Source organism: Mytilus edulis, chromosome 2, assembly GCF_963676685.1.
Source record: "Mytilus edulis chromosome 2, xbMytEdul2.2, whole genome shotgun sequence".
Lineage (NCBI taxonomy): Eukaryota > Metazoa > Mollusca > Bivalvia > Mytilida > Mytilidae > Mytilus > Mytilus edulis.
Genome location: NC_092345.1, coordinates 52,638,808 through 52,649,900, shown reverse-complemented (window position 1 = coordinate 52,649,900; position 11,093 = coordinate 52,638,808). Strand labels below are relative to the sequence as shown.

At 31.5% G+C, this 11,093-nt stretch overlaps 1 protein-coding gene across 1 annotated transcript; it reads right to left on the bottom strand.

Annotated features, from left to right (window-relative positions):
* Positions 1-616: 616 nt before the first annotated feature.
* Positions 617-9,169, bottom strand: LOC139510910 (uncharacterized). The gene is made up of 7 exons (XM_071297459.1): positions 9,035-9,169; positions 7,913-7,965; positions 6,459-6,586; positions 4,832-4,984; positions 1,537-1,583; positions 1,157-1,205; positions 617-663 (listed from the first exon to the last, which is right to left on the bottom strand). Exons 1-6 carry the CDS (start codon positions 9,167-9,169, stop codon positions 1,158-1,160), a joined length of 564 nt encoding a protein of 187 aa, XP_071153560.1. The 3' UTR covers positions 617-663; position 1,157.
* Between the last annotated feature and the right edge of the window lie 1,924 nt (positions 9,170-11,093).

Sequence of the window (11,093 nt, the reverse complement as noted above, 5' to 3'; positions counted from 1 at the left end):
AAAGCAGTAGTGAATTTAGTACTGTGCGTTTATATGTTTTGCTGTAAATGACCTTATACGATTTTAGGCGTCTGCATTAACTAATCACAGACGATTTTAGTTGTTCTGAATTAACTGATCACCTTAAACACGTTTAGGTGTTCTGAATTAACTGACCTTAGACGGTTTTTAGTTGTTCTGCTTTAACTGACCATATACGAATTTAGGTGTGCTAAATTAATTGACCATAGACCGTTTTTAGTTGTACTGCATTAACTGACCATACATGAATTTAGGTGTTCTGAATTAACTAACCTTGAAGTTTGATGATTTTAGATGTTCTGCATTACTGACCTGTACGGGTTACGCGTACTGCATTAACTGACATCAGACGGTCTGATAATGGTTCTGGTATATATATATATTGACATAAGGCGGATTTAGCTGTACTGTATTAAGTAACTTTTGACGATTTTAGTTGTTCTGTATAACCTGACTTGACTTATGTGGTTTGAGCTGATTTTCATTTTTTTATGGTTTTAATCGTTTTACGGATAAGACTACCTAAACAACTGTGGAGCAACATAAACTCTTTTTCATACATTTACATTGTAAAATAAAGATCAACCAAAACATATTTAGTAACTAAAACTTTTATACAGAAGTAGACTCGGATCCTCCCACCTGCAAAAACAAAAAGTACAGATTAATTTGTTGATTACAAGTAGACATTCGTTTTTTCTTAGCCCTTAAAATGAAAATGAACAGAAGCTATTCACACTTTTAAGCAGACTGAGAATAGAACCGCCAGATACCCAAAATGGTACAGCTATATGTTTCCGCATACTCAAAATGATAGAAAATGAAATTATATGAATAGAAAATTATTCGTAGATTTAACAACTGAATTGATATAAACTGTTGCCTTTATTCTGTACAGTCAGGAAATGGCAGTTGCTATCTTATAGTGTGTTCCTGTGTGTTGCATTTTAGTGTTTCTGTTGTGTCGTTGTTTTCCTCTTATATATTTGATGTGTTTCCCTCAGGTTAAGTGCTATTTGCTTTTGATAACATAACGACTTTTGTAGACAAGTCCTTTTTAATTGAAAATTTTAAAGTCGAAGACATGTCATGTTTTTAATAATATATCAATAGAAAAAAGGGACACTAAAATTACCTTATCTTCCATTATGACCGTGTGGAATATGTCCAAGATGCTTCATTATCTACAGATGACAAGAAATAAACAAGTATAATCTCATACCGAAGATGTATCAAACAAATAAAAAGTCAAATCAATACCCTTCAGTAAAGTAAAATCACAAAATACTGAACTCCGAGGAAATTCAAAACGGAAAGTCCCTAATCAAATGGCAAAATCAAATAATTAAACACATCTTTTAATTTAAACGCGAATAAAAGTTCTCACATGTAATTCCAAATGTTTTAATTCACTGATATTCAAAATTATTACAAATTAGATACATGTGTAATTAATAGAAATAAGTTTGGTATTGAACAATGTGTTCTACACCACGTAAATTATTTATACTTTACCTGTGTGTAATAATGTTCAAACTCGTGTTCATTCACAGTTCCATCACCTGTTTAAAAAAAGATTTTTTTTAAGTTTCATTTGTTGAAGTATTTGTTTGCAGTTTAGTCATCTAAGCATAGATTTGGTTTCTCGTTCCAATTTTGCAATTAAAGAAATAATTTGTGACCGAGCTTAGATGGCTCAACGGCAAATACATTTTCGTAACCTTTTCTAGTGTCTATATTCCATTTGGTCCAAAACTTAAACTCAACATATGGGAGAATATTTTATTTATAAAGTTCATAACTACAGATATATGTATCCGTGTTCTCTGTCCGTGAGAATTAATATCAAAAATTTGATTTGCAGACAAAGAAAGTTGAAGAAATTGAAAAAAAAACAAAAAAAAACAAATATGGCGTTATAAAACGATTACAAATCAATTTAAAATATAACGACACGAGTGCAAATAGCGTTTTACTTAAAATAATTTCGTATATTGAACAGATATATTATGTTAAAGAGGGGCATTTGCGAAAAATACCAGTCAAGGGACTGTAAAATTTCCCAAGCCGCTAGTGTTTTTATACGACCGCAAAAATTTTAATTTTTTGGTCGTATATTGCTATCACGTTGGCGTCGTCGTCCTGCGTCGTCGTCGTCGTCGTCGTCCGAATACTTTCAGTTTTCGCACTCTAACTTTAGTAAAAGTGAATAGAAATCAATGAAATTTTAACACAAGGTTTATGACCACAAAAGGAAGGTTGGGATTGATTTTGGGAGTTTTGGTCCCAACATTTTAGGAAATAGGGGCCAAAAAGGGCCCAAATAAGCATTTTCTTGGTTTTCGCACTATAACTTTAGTTTAAGTGAATAGAAATCTATGAAATTTTGACACAAGGTTTATGACCACAAAAGGAAGGTTGGGATTGATTTTGGGAGTTTTGGTTCCAACAGTTTAGGAATTAAGGGCCAAAAAAGGGCCCAAAAAAGCATTATTCTTGGTTTTCGCACAATAACTTTAGTATAAGTAAATAGAAATCAATGAAATTTTAACACAAGGTTTATGACCACAAAAGGAAGGTTGGGATTGATTTTTGGAGTTGAGGTCACAACAGTTTAGGAATTAAGGGCCAAAAAAGGGCCCAAATAAGCATTATTCTTGGTTTTCGCACAATAACTTTAGTATAAGTAAATAGAAATCAATGAAATTTTAACACAAGGTTTATGACCACAAAAGGAAGGTTGGGATTGATTTTTGGAGTTGAGGTCACAACAGTTTATGAATTAGGGGCCAAAAAGGGGCCCAAATAAGCGTTATTTTTGGTTTTTGCACCATAACTTTAGTATAAGTAAATAGAAATCTATGAAATTTAAACACAAGGTTTATGACCATAAAAGGAAGGTTGGGTTTGATTTTGGGAGTTTTGGTCCTAACAGTTTAGGAATAAGGGGCCCAAAGGGTCCAAAATTGAACTTTGTGTGATTTCATCAAAAATTGAATAATTGGGGTTCTTTGATATGCCGAATCTAACTATGTATGTAGATTCTTAATTATTGGTCCCGTTTTCAAATTGGTCTACATTAAGGTCCAAAGGGTCCAAAATTAAACTTAGTTTGATTTTAACAAAAATTGAATCCTTGGGGTTCTTTGATATGCTGAATTTAAAAATCTACTTAGATTTTTAATTATTGGCCTAGTTTTCAAGTTGGTCCAAATGGGGGTCCAAAATTAAACTTTGTTTGATTTCATCAAAAATTGAATAAATGGGTTCTTTGATATGCCAAATCTAACTGTGTATGTAGATTCTTAATTCTTAAGTTTTCAAATTGGTCTACATTAAGGTCCAAAGGGTCCAAAATTAAACTAAGTTTGATTTTAACAAAAATTAAATTCTTGGGCTTATTTGATATGCTTTATCTAAATATGTACTTTGATTTTTGATTATGGGCCCAGTTTTCAAGTTGGTCCAAATCAGGATTCCATATCAAGTATTGTGCAATAGCAAGAAATTTTCAATTGCACAGTATTGCACAATAGCAAGAAATATCTAATTGCACAATATTGTGCAATAGCAATTAATTTTCAATTGGAGTTATCTTTCTTTGTATAGAATAGTAGTTGATAATATATGTTGGAAATTTGCCAGACATGACTATGATGTCATTTTCTATTTTTATTTGCCAATAACTTTATGTAAATAACTTCATTGGAAATTTGCCAATATAAAATGTTGCTGATGAAGTTTTTTTTATTGTTTTATACAATAAACAATGTATATTCACTTTTACTACCAACCAATCTTTACCATTCAGTGATAACAAGCACTTTATTTTACATTTTAATATTTTATGATGTATTTAAAAGAGTAGTTATTGTTGCAAACTCCATTAGAAATTTGAATTGATATCAGTTTTGGAAAAAGGGAAACGGGGATGTGAAAAAAGGGGGGGGGGTTAAATTTTTCTCATTTCAGATTTCATAAATAAAAAGAAAATTTCTTCAAACATTTTTTTGAGAGGATTAATATTCAACAGCATAGTGAATTGCTCAAAGGCAAAAAAAAACTTTTAAGTTCATTAGACCACATTCATTCTGTGTCAGAAACCTATGCTGTGTCAACTATTTAATTTTAGATTTAAAAAGTTTGAAGAAGAAATCTTTAATTGATTTGTAAAATCTTGACATTTGTTTTGACTTTTGTGTAAAAGAAACCCATGTAATGTCAAAAATTTGATCACAATCCAAATTCAGAGCTGTATCACGCTTGAATGTTTTGTCCATACTTGCCCCAACTGTTCAGGGTTCGACCTCTGCGGTCGTATAAAGCTGCGCCCTGCGGAGCACCTGGTTCACCACTGCCATGCATTTGAGGCATATTCACCGGCAGTGGTGAAAAACAGGCAAATTTGTTTGAAATGAGGAAAAAATATTAGAATATGCGAAAAATACACTGGCTATCAACCAATCAAAATCTGGCTTTCTTATCTAAGGTGTCATTTAAGGAATGACTCTAATATTTTTTCTGTCTATGAAAAAATAGCATAAAAAATTTGGTGCACACTGAATAACGCGCATAGCGGGTTATTTAACAGTGTGCACCACATTTTTTATGTTATTTCGAATAGACAGAAAAAATATTACAGTAATTTCTTATGATTTAATTCTAAATTTTAAACCGTAGAAAACCATGAAAAAACGTTGATGACGTCACGGTCACATGTCTAAATTATGTTTATGGGCTCATAACAAAATAACGTCAGCCAATCAGAAGACGCGTTACATCCAAAATTAAATTATTAATACATAAATACCGTTTTGGTCGATTTGACGAAGTGTAGCCAATGCATCTGCATGACTCATGATACAATCTCCATCTTGATCATAATGGTGGAAAATTTCAAGTGCTAGAGCATGTGGTTGTGACGTTGCAGCTGCATATTCAGCACAAGTTACATTTCCATCACCTGTGAATTAATTTCAAACTTAATTTGATTTGGATATGCAATGATCATCATCAATCATAATTCAAACATAATATATATATCTTTATAAAATAACAATATTAAAGAATGAGTACGAATATAAGTTGATTATGACTTGATTATCGTGGTCACACCAGCAGGAGTTAACAGTTTAATAAATTAGTTTTGATTAAAGTGCTAGCGTTGACCAAAATAATTACATTTAGTACTACCATTTTAGAAGCTTTATTGTACATTTTGTATCAAGGTACTTTAGAAAATCTAAGCTTAAAAAGCATGAGTTGTTTTTAAACGATGTTTAAATCCAAAAAAATATTTAAGGAGATACAATAGGTAACAAGCGAGAATAACAAATTATAGGGGAATAGGATTATGTAAAACTTTCGTCTTACGACTGATGTATTTGACAATTAAAACTGAAAAAAAGGTCTTCAATCTTTTTAAAACAATCAAATTTAAAGATAGACGAGATTTAAGAATAGACAAGTAAAGTGATACCAGGCATATTTGGACTGAAGCGTCATATTCTTTCAACAAACATGTTCTTAAAGGATACCAATTCAGCACAATATCAAGATATTTGAGTAATATTTTTTGTAAGTGCTTACATTGATTTTGATTTTGATAAAGCAAAACATAAATATATTGTATAATGTTTGCCATACATTTATGAAAATAAACTCATCATAAATAAGAGGACTTAAACTTTGTATCCGCGCCAAACGCGTTTTTCGTTTACAAAAGACTCAATAGTGACGCTCGAATAAAATTAAGTTAAATAGACCAAATAAAGTACGAAGTTGAAAACTCGTGGTCTTACATCCTGTCAATATATATAATGTAATGATATTTTGGCTTTGAACAATGTCATGTTTTTGCCAAACTTGTTGAGTACGTCATAAATTAAACCCTTTACTGTGTACTAAATGATATTGGAGTCTTGTATATAACAAATTATTACATGCTCGGCAATTTTTTTAACAATAAGAAACTGCCTGTCTTCGTGTGTTTAATGAACGAATTGTAAAAAGGAGTTAAATTTTCTATTATTTTCAAAGTTTATATATTCATTTTCAACCAACTTACCAATTCAATATACTTTATTTAAATTTCGAAATTTTTCAGGTTTGTATTTTGTTCGGGTCTTTTGTACAAACTTGTAATCGTGGTATCTATGATAAATTTATGTTTTTCTTTTACGTGTACTTTTTGATGATAATAATCAGAAGTCAATTATTTCCTGAAATTTTTAAAGCTCGATATTCTCTAACATAAGAAGTTTAAAAGTGTGCCAGAGCAAATGTGTAACACAAGAGTTAAAAGAATTATTACTTGTACCTCAATGACCACTGTCATGTTAGCATTTCAATGGTGAATTTTTTTTTATGAATTTATAGCATGTTGTCATTTCAAAATTCACGACACAATATTCCATAAATGATGTAAGAATACAAACCATTGGTGTCAGTGCCATGAACAGAAGCTTCAAATTCGGCCATCTCTAGAATACCATTGTGATCGTGATCAAAGCCATTAAACTGACTCTGAGCCAATACTTTCAGTTCATGACCATGGATGGTCTGACTGCAATACAAAGTAAGAAGTAAAATCACAAAAATACCGAACTCCGCGGAAAATTTAAAACGCGAAGTCCCTAATCAAATGGCAAAATAAGTGATCAAACACATCAAAAGAACGGAAAACAGCTGTGATATTCCTGACTTTGGTACAGGCATTTTCAAATGTAGAAAATCGGTAAATTTTACAGCGCTAAACCTCTCACTTGACTTGTACGAACTGATTGTAAATGCTTTGAAACAAGTTTGGAAACACATAATTTAGCGAACTGCCAGGCTTGGACTCAAAGGGTAAGACTTAGTTAAACTACTAATAAAACGGAGATAAACAACCCACATTAGTTCATTCATTTACTTTAGATTTCAAACTTATTGTGTGCTATTATTATTGCGATTAAAAAATGAATAAAGATTCGAGATAACTTATTGTGATTTCAGAGAAATCTACATACAACTCAGTATCATATATCAAAATACAGGTTCATATTATTTTAATATTTACTAGCATACAACTGTCATACAAGTAACAGGTTCATCTAGCTATAAAATCAAGTTTAGTCCACCATTTTCTACATAAGAAAATGCCTGTACCAAGTCAGGAATATGACAGTTGTTATCCATTCGTTTGGTGTGTTTAAGCTTTTGATTGTGCCATTTGATTAGGGAATTTCTCGTTTTGAATTTATCTCGGGGTCAGAAGTTTTGTGATTTTACTTTTTACCAAGTCGCCTTATTCGGATTAATAAAAGCCTTGCAATGATTTTAAATTTACAGTATTATTCAGTTTAATGTAATAGGGAAACATGATTATAAAAAATATAGATGCTCTCGTCAATTATAGATGACACATGTTGCATATATGCATCGTAATCAATTCTTCTGTGCTTCTTTGTTGAAATAAATTGTAACAACCTAACATTTTTTTACATGCATTTGACATGTTATCTAGATTTAATAGCAAAATTTAGAAAAAGATAATATAAATGTACGCCGTACTAGATCTGTTAGTCTCTGAATTTATAACTAGCGCAATAGTCATTGCTGGGGTACGGACACGATTTATAACATACGTTTTTCAAAATTCCCTGTTAAAAAATTAAGAAATTACTGAGAATCTAAGATTCAGTCGTCCTTAGACAAAGTAAATGAATTTGGCTCTCTTCTTTTAATGTCCTATATGTTTTAAGCTCTAATATGTGTCCGCCTTTATACATAATTGGCTTTTAAATGTTCTGGTTTGAGCGTTCTTGGTTAAGGTTAGTCTCTAAAAGTACTTTGGACGTACACAATTTATAATGTATATATTTTTTTTTATTATACATTTTGTACATACCAAGTGACATATCCAAGAAACAGAGACAAAGCAAGTATCAGTTTCATTCTGATCTGTGAATATAAAAGTACATAATCTTCATTTAAATTAATGAAAAGGTAGTTATAAGTAAATTTGCTGTTTATCATTATTTATTATTCGAAATACTCCAGATTTTCGACTTGAGAAAGAGACGGTCCTAGCCGTATTGGCCCGTCTTTTCGATTTTTTAAAATTTTTGTCAGTGCTCTTCATCATCGTATTCGAATTGCTATTCTAGTACAAAGCAGAAAATGCGCCTCTAACTTAATAAATTATTAGCTTAATATCTTTCATGAGTAATAAAAGAGATAAAATGAATGTATCTGGTACAACGTAAAATATTCCTCAAACTGAACAAAATATAACATTTTGGTACGCATTTTACTACTATGTTATATGCAACAACTTACCAACATCGATTGTAAAATATCAACAACAATGCTAAAATATGCTCATTTACGGAAAGATGAATTAGGTCATAACTTTTTTAAAACCCGGTTTCACTTTATTCATCTACCATTTTATAAACATTAAAAAAATACGCACACATTATACTTGGACAAAGAGAACCATATCCGTTTCAAAATTAAGATTCATCTTTATAACTAGCTATATAGTGTCACTAGTTATTAGATTTAATTGAATTTCGTTTACCTGTAAAATGACCAGTTGTGCCCGAAATTTGTTTTTGACAATGATATAATCTAAGAAGCAAGTCCTGAGATTAAGACTAGCAAATGTCCACATGTTTAATGGTTTGTGGCAGTATGGCTCTCGCATAAGCTTTGTGTGATATCGGTGTTCATCTACACGACACGCTTTTTTGTATTGACCTTCTGTATGTCTTCTCAAGGCTGATAGGATGATAGCTCAAAGTCGATATCAAACAGCATGACGAGTAGCCACACATACTATTTGGAATTTCTTATTTAAATCAACATCATACACTAATTTTGAAAATAATTTGAAAAGTTTCTGCAATAAAATTAACGGTACCAATTTTCTTGCACCAGATGCGTATTTCGACAATACATGTCTCTTCAGTGATGCTCGTGACCAAAAACGATCTAAAGGAAGCATAGAAAATAAATATATTCTTACTTTACAATATTCTCCTTTTTCCTTAAAATATTGATCACAAATGGTTAATGTCAAGATGGTCGAAGGTGTATATATACTCTGATCGTGGACACCTTTAACCTCAATCTCAAAAAGTCCGCTAAAGTACGTCAACATCGTGCTTTTATTTAAGGTAAATTTAAACATTACAAGGAAAATCTCTCTGGAAGAAATCCGAATACGATAGTAACAATAAGTTATCAGTATATTTTACTTACACCTGAACTTATTAACCAAAACATATCAAAACTAGATACATAAAACTTGGACATTTTAAACATGACTTCAGCCGACCCAAACACGGACTTTTCAAATACGACTGAGGCATCAATGTCAACACTTACTGCATAATACCAATCATTTAAGCCTAAGCAACCACATCAACAACTAAATGATAAGACTTTTAACCACAAAGAAATTTATAACATATCAATATCAATGTCAATCGATTTGTTCAGCAACATCAGTGAATGTTACAAACGTATGCCATGTCGATTTAACTCAATTCTCTTTTGAATAGATCCTGCATGGATAACTACACTCTGAATTATATATTTTTTCTTTACTTTAGTATATAATAAATAATAAAACATGTGTTGCAATTATAAGCTTAGTAAATAGCTAGTACCGATTTGGTATAAATATCTTTTTGACAATTGTAAGTTTGATAATTGCTTTACCCTTTCAAAATTGTTCAATCTATAAGGTCGTCTTCAATTTTTTATATCGGTATTCCTCATTGAACTTAAAAGAAAATGTATTCAAACTTTGATTCTACAAATGAAGATACAAATATCTTATTGCAAAGGGCAAATCGCACTTTGACTGTAAATAGAAATTAGATCCCATGCACAATTGCCATAGTAGCATCAGTGCTCGGCGCGTTTTGAACAGTATGTGGCCGGAGTGCTGAACTATAAAAATACCAAAGTGTTCTCATTTGATCATGATGGCTAAGATTTTATTAACACCAAATCTGTTATTCGAGTTGGAGCTTGTGTTTACCAAAAGATAGTCGGCATTCCTATTGGAACCAACTGGGCTCTTCTTCTCACTGTCTTGTTTTTCTACGCATATGACGTAAATATTAACCATTTGCTTCTCAACAGAATATAAAAAAAGCATGTATTAAGTAAGCCGCCTACCAAAACCAATAACAACAAGCATGTATTAACCTTTATGTCCTGTCACTAGATTGACAAAAGTTTTTATATGTGATTATATTGATTACAACTATTGTATTTTTCTTTAAAAAAAAAGATACTACAGTACATGTGAATTACATGAAAGGGATGCTGCAGTGCAATGATCTGAAATATAAATTTGCATTCATCATTGTCAATAAAAAATATAGGCATTTCGATAACGTTTACCGTATCACTACCACTAAGTCTTTGCCTATAGTGGATTATGATTTCCTTAGGGTTTTACCAGCATTTTAGCAAGTACCTTGGTACGGGCGCGAAACGGAAAATAATAAAAAAACAAGAACTATCTTTAAAAAAGATATCCGACGTATTTAAATTTGAGTATATGTTTAAAACTATCATTTCGATAACCTTCAGAAGTACAAAGATACCATTTAAATAACGTTTTCTCTGTTTGTGTTCAGTATTCTCGGTCCTCGTACCTTTCTGTTTACATTGACCAAAACCCCGCGGAAATCTCACATGCGTAGGTGCGTTCTAAAAGTCATGTACGTTCGTACAACAAAGTTTACATTAAAAATTATATAATTGTCCCGAATAAACAGCTGTCACGGATGCAAAGAGCTATTGGAGAAACAATTATTTTAATAAAAATATAAATCTTTGTAAGATCTAGTCAAATATTTATAGTTTTTCACTTGCTTTCCATCACGATATAATTAACGAGACGTTTTTTCAAACTCAACCAAATCACCCACCATGACAGCATTTTGTGCAATCACAGAAAAGATTTTCGAGCATGCGTATTCTGTTGCCATAGTTAAGCGTCCTTAAGTTCAAAGGGCACAAACCGAAACTATACCGACTACGTCGGAAAAAAAATGCATACATGT

Coding starts and splice junctions, on each gene's coding strand:
- LOC139510910 (XM_071297459.1), bottom strand. CDS start 9,169: ATGTTGACGTACTTTAGCGGACTTTTTGAGATTGAGGTTAAAGGTGTC. Junction 7,966..9,034: donor AAAAAGGAGAATATTGTAAA/GTAAGAATATAT, acceptor TTATATTCACAG/ATCAGAATGAAACTGATACT. Junction 1,584..4,831: donor TCGTCAAATCGACCAAAACG/GTATTTATGTAT, acceptor TTTTTTAAACAG/GTGATGGAACTGTGAATGAA.